This window comes from Kryptolebias marmoratus, linkage group LG3 (genome assembly GCF_001649575.2).
Source record: "Kryptolebias marmoratus isolate JLee-2015 linkage group LG3, ASM164957v2, whole genome shotgun sequence".
Taxonomy (NCBI): Eukaryota; Metazoa; Chordata; class Actinopteri; order Cyprinodontiformes; family Rivulidae; genus Kryptolebias; species Kryptolebias marmoratus.
In genome coordinates, this window is record NC_051432.1 from 29785373 (window position 1) to 29790802 (window position 5430).

The following is a 5430-nucleotide window of genomic DNA, read 5'->3' on the forward strand; positions in this document are numbered from 1 at the left end:
CCCCGAACCCACCAGAACCAAGCCCCGAACCCACCAGAACCATGCCCCGAACCCACCAGAACCTCTCAGACCTGCCCTGTGGTTTTCAGGTCTACAAGCAGAAGCTGAAGCACGTCCTCTCTGAGCAGCACAGCACCGTCTCCGAGCTGAAGATGGCCGCCGTCTCCTCTTCCTCCATGGTCCAGAACCAGAACATGGAGGCGGAGCTAGGCTTGTGCAGAGACGTCCAGAACCTGCAGGCGGACCGCAGGGAGAAGGAGTTCCACGAGGAGAGCTCCATCAAGGAGCTGAAGCTGGTGAGGTGATGTTCTCGTCCTCGTGTCTGAAGGTTTGTTTCTTCGTCGGGCTGAGGGCCTCCTCCTCCTCCTCTTCCTCCTCAGAGACACCAGGTGGAGCTGATGGAGCTGAACAACAAGTACGAGCGCAGGCTGAGAGGTGGGTCCATTCTCCCGCTCTGCCACCTTCTCTGTTTCTTCTGAAGCCCGCTCACCTCCTCTGTCTGCTCCTCAGAGATGGAGGTGAAGAACCACCGGAGGATGCAGTCTCTGGCCGAGGTGGAGGAGAAAAAGAGGAGGTCTGAGGTCATCCAGCTGGAGGACCAGATGAAGAGCCGCGTGGCGTCTCTGATCGAGGACCACGACCGAGCGCTGCGACAAGCCGAAGAGTTTTACTCTCAAGTTCAGAGCAAACAGCTGAAGGAGCTGCAGGAGCTGAAGGTGGAGATCAGAACTGAGAGCATCTCCGGGTCACAGCTGAAGGTTCTGACAGCCTCTGGTTCTCCTGTCTTCTGACAGGAGGAGCTGCTGGAGCTGCAGAAGCAGGAGGTCCGACTGAACAGAGACCTGTCAGCAGCTCAGCAGGAGAACCGGCGTCTGACGGAGGTTCTGCAGGAGGCCCAGCAGAAGCTGCCCGAGCTGCAGAGACGGCTGCAGGAACAGAACCGGGCCAAAGACACGATGGTGGTGAGGTTCACTCTGTAAAACATCTCAGAACATCTGCAGGAGCTGAGCAGGCTCCTCAGGTTCTCATGATGATGATGATGATGATGATGATGATGAACAGAAACACCGCGCTCACCTGAAGCTGGTGGAAAAGGAGCTCAGAGATCTGACTGTGGAGAACCAGCTGCTGCTGCAGGCCTTCCAGAAGGTACGCTGCTCCTCCTGCTCCTCCTCCCCCTCTTCCTCCTCCCTGTCATTAAGCTCCTCCTCCTCCTCTTTCTCCCCGTCTCTGAGCTGCTCCTCCTTCCTGTCATTAAGCCCCTCCTCCTCCTCCTTCCTGTCATTAAGCTCCTCCTCCTCCCTGTCATTAAACTCCTCCTCCTCCCCCCTCCCTGTCATTAAGCTCCTCCTCCTCCTCCTCCCTGTCATTAAGCTCCTCCTCCTCCTGCAGGTCCAGCAGGAGCGCGACGAGCTGCTGAGGCGGCAGACGGAGAGCCTCCTGGAGGTGCGGCAGAGGAGCGGGCTGAAGAAGATGCTGCTGCAGAAGAAGCTGGCCGCTCTGACAGAAACTCTGGAGAAGAAGGAGGCGCAGCTCGGCGCCGCTCTGTCCGTCTCCAGCACCGACCCGACGGCACGCAGCCACGCCGCCGACAAGCTGGAGGTCACATGACGTTCGTTGGTCTGAACAGGTTTGGGTTCCAACGCTAACCTGTGGCCCGTCTGCGTGCAGGAAACTCTGGAGTCCAAACGGGTCGCCATCGAGTCCCTGAAGGAGGACTTGGCCCGAGAATCGAAGGTGAGCGGTTTCAAAGCGGTTCTGCTCAGCTTCCTGTCAGCGGCTCAGGTGGTGACGGCGGCCATGTTTGATCTGCAGGAGTACGACCAGCTGGTGCACAGCTGGAAGGAGCAGCTGCAGGCGTCAGGAGCGTCGCTGCACGACTTCGCCTTCAGAACCGCCGAGCAGATCCTGAGGACTGATACCAGAACTGAGAGGGTCCACCTGATCCAGAACCGAGCGGGTCCACCTGATCCAGAACTGAGCGGGTCCACCTGAACCAGAACTGAGAAAGTGATGACCTTTGACCTCAGACTTCCGCTTAAATGGTTTTCGATCCTCGGCTCTTTTTCATCATCCTCACTGATCAACCTGGGGTCGCATTTCCTCCTGCGTCCACATCCTGGGAGGTTGTCTCCAGTCCCAGGAACCTTCTACGTCAGTTGAGGTCAGAGGACCATGAAGCTGCCTGGAGATGATCTGTGATCTTCTCTGAGCTCCTCAGCAGCTCTTTGCTTTCTGCTCCAAACTACACAACCACGCTACACAACCACGCTACACAACCACGCTACGCAACCACGCTACGCAACCACACTACACAACCACGCTACACAACCACACAACACAACCACGCTACACAACCACACAACACAACCACGCTACACAACCACGCTACACAACCACTCTGAATGCAGATTAATCTTTCCTTTAAGGCACACGTGTTCTGCATGTTTTAGACGTGTTCTTGCTTTAGAACACCTGATTAAAGGAACCCGTTCTCCTGGAGAACCTGATGATAAACCGTTTGGAGCGGGTCAGCGGAGCCTCGAGGCCTGGACCCTCCTGCTGATCGGTTTTCTGACACAGACTCGTTTAGTTTCAGCTGCAAACAATAAAAGAACTTCCTGCAGAGGAAACGACAACCAGACGGAAAATAAAGTTTAACAGATTTTGTTCTTTAATCATCTGCTGATGGTTCTGGTTTCTCCTTCATGAAACCAGACGGTTCTGACCGTGTCAAGAATCAGATACAGAAGAGATAATATGCTTTTATTTTCTAAAGCTCCACTCGTTTCCTCCTGGAATATGTTAATTAGGGGGCGTGGCTTCCTGAGCAGGCAGGTAACTTCCTCTGACCTCCACCCTGAAAACAGGAAGTTCTAAATGTGAAAAACTTTATTTTTGAACTTCAGAGCCCAGATTTGTTTAAAAGGTTCAGTTTTCTGTGTTTGTCTTAATTTGACGTGATTCTAAGATAATTAAAAAACAAAGAATTAATTTAGTTTCATAAAAACATTTTTCTTTTTATGATTTTAAACACAAACGTTAAACTCAGCCGTGACTTCCTGTTTGTTTCTGAATTATTTCTGATTTTAAAGAAGAAACAAACATCAAACAATTTAAATCAACTTTTTCTTTATTCTTTCGCCGAACAGGAAGCTGATGAAGCTCCTCCTCCTCCTCCTCCTCCTCCTCCTCCTCAGCAGAAACAGAAGGTCTGATCCAAACTGAGAGGTTCAGAAGACGAGTCGCTCAGCCGGTACCGTGGCTGCTGGACTCGAAGACGCCCTTCTTGAAGAACGGCGAGAACTCGCAGATGTCCAGTTTGGTCAGATGGAAGCCGCCGTCTCCATCGGTCCGGAGAGGAGAGCTGGAGGAGGACAGCATGACCCGGAACATGTTCCTGAGGTAACGCTGCGGAGAACAGAGGAGACAGAACATTATGACCACTTCTGTCAGGGAACCAATTAAGGCTTGTTAAGATGAAGAGTTTTAACGTTCAGTCAGAGGAAGAAACTCTGCAGATTTTAAATGTTTTAAATTTAATTGAATCATCTCAACTTTAGGCCTTAAAGGTGTTTATTACGGTGGCCGACAGGTGGAGACGAGCAGAAACACATGAAGGATGAAAAAACAGAACAAACTTCCTGTCAGCCACCGTAGTTTAAAACATGAAGTTACGTCAGCTGTTTTTACCAAAACTACAACTCCCATCATGCATCGGATTCTTCTGCTCCTCAAACTCTTTTGTTGGAATTTATTTAATGATTTTAAAATTTGTTGCTTTCTTAATAAAATCTGGGCTTATTTTCCTTTGAGGCTCGAAGGCAGAAACGTTTTGGCAGCACTGATTTAAGTCTTTATTCCTTGTTCCCCGCTGGGATGGATCAGAACATCAGAACCCTGCAGGTCCGCGGGCCTACCTCCAGGTGACTCCGGCGCTCCGACACCATTCGCTCGTCTCGGTTTCCAAACAGTTTCTTCGGAGGGAACTCCAGAGCCGCCAGCTGAAAGCAACACGGTACAAACGTCAGAGCAGAACCTGGAAGAACCGAGGCTCGGCAGGAGACATCTGGACCGGGAGCTCCGTCTGGACCAGGAGCTCCGTCTGGACCAGGAGCTCCGTCTGGACCAGGAGCTCCGTCTGGACTGGGAGGACCATCTGGACTGGGAGAACTTCAGACGGGTCTGTGAACTGAGCGTGGAAACAAGTGCAGCCTCGACTCAGAGGGAATGCTGGGGAACTGTTAGTGATGGAAACACAGTTAATACATCCAGATGTTTCAAATTCTGTGACTGGACCAGGACCAGGACCAGGCTCAGGACCAGAACCAGGCTCAGAACCAGGACGTTAGAGGACAGGACAGAGACCTCAGGATGTTACAGAAACGCCTCCAGTTTCAGCCATTTATCAAATTAATAAAAACACTACTAGATGTATTTATAAATGTATTTATAGATGTATTTCTTAAAGTGAACATTAGTTTTCCGTCGGTCTGAACGCCTCACCTCAGGATATTTGAACTTCAGGCTCTTGTGCATTTCCCTGAAGCGGCTGTAGCGCCTGAACACCGTCCACGTGTCCTCCATCACCGTGACCTGAAGACAGAGACAACAGTGGACCGAGTCTCAGCTGACGGCGCAGAGAGTCTGAAATCTGCAGCAGTTTGTCCTCATGATGCTTTCTGGAGGAATGCTTGTCACCCGCCAGCATTCAGCTGCAGGCTGATTGGATAACTGATCAACCCTCAGGTGAAGAGGAGGAGCCAATGTGCTTCAGACGCCATTTAAACGCCACTCCTGATTCTTCCCTGAGACACGTCCAATCATTACTTCCTGTTCATTAACTTCCTGCTGACAGACAAAAACATTATCTCCCACTTTCACCTTTTGGTGGCAGGCGATAAGGTAAAAGCTGAGTTTATAATGTCCCGTTTCACCTGAAGGCATCACTGCTGCGGGCCTGAGAGCGTAAGAACCGACGAGCCGTCAGACATGACGGCAGGCGATCATGTAACTGCGCGTGTGAGCTAAACCTCTTAGAACCGAATCACTGAACCTACGTCTCCTTCGATTATCTTTGGGAGTCAAGCCAATTCAAGATGGCCGCTTCAGCTACCAATCTCAGCAAACACTAAGATGGCTCCAACTGTCAGATTTCAGGTAGCTGAGAGTCAGACTGACTGCGAGGCGGCGGGCGATATGCATTCCTTCAAGAACGTCCACTTTACCCCCTGCAGGACAGAGTCCACCGCAGGACCAGGTCCTCCAGTAGACTCGGTCCTCCTGCGGTGGACTCTGTCCTGCGGTGGACTCTGTCCTGCGGTGGACTCTGTCCTCCTGCGGTGGACTCGGTCCTGCGGTGGACTCGGTCCTCCTGCGGTGGACTCTGTCCTGCGGTGGACTCTGTCCTGCGGTGGACTCTGTCCTCCT

At 51.9% G+C, this 5430-nt stretch overlaps 3 protein-coding genes across 12 annotated transcripts in view; 1 reads left to right on the forward strand and 2 right to left on the reverse strand.

Annotated features, from left to right (window-relative positions):
- The window catches only part of LOC108251781 (kinesin-like protein KIF16B), a 2379-nt gene extending 2336 nt beyond the window's left edge, over nucleotides 1-43 (reverse strand). The window contains exon 1 of the mRNA XM_017442199.3: nucleotides 35-43. Within this exon, the coding sequence (XP_017297688.1) occupies nucleotides 35-43 (9 nt within the window). The remainder of the gene's footprint in view (nucleotides 1-34) is intronic.
- Nucleotides 44-89: 46 nt separating this feature from the next.
- LOC108251782 (dynein regulatory complex subunit 4) lies at nucleotides 90-3809 on the forward strand (the record flags this gene model as incomplete). Its single annotated transcript, XM_017442200.3, is given in 9 exon segments — nucleotides 90-296; nucleotides 381-435; nucleotides 511-716; nucleotides 795-962; nucleotides 1063-1149; nucleotides 1393-1602; nucleotides 1672-1737; nucleotides 1816-2164; nucleotides 3153-3809. Coding segments are annotated over 8 exon segments (1179 nt in total), but the record flags the coding sequence as incomplete, so codon positions are not given.
- Nucleotides 3100-5430, reverse strand: part of kif16ba (kinesin family member 16Ba) — a 21366-nt gene continuing 19035 nt past the window's right edge. For 2 of the 10 annotated variants that reach the window (XM_017442211.3, XM_017442210.3), the window contains 3 exons: nucleotides 4507-4596; nucleotides 3921-4004; nucleotides 3105-3411 (listed from right to left, as the gene is read on the reverse strand). In XM_017442211.3, coding sequence (XP_017297700.1) covers nucleotides 3250-3411; nucleotides 3921-4004; nucleotides 4507-4596 — 336 coding nt within the window. In that variant the 3' untranslated portion in view covers nucleotides 3105-3249. Of the gene's footprint in view, nucleotides 3412-3920; nucleotides 4005-4506; nucleotides 4597-5430 lie in introns of all 10 variants that reach the window. The other 8 variants (XM_037974691.1, XM_037974690.1, XM_025003152.2 and 5 more) reach the window with 6 other exon arrangements.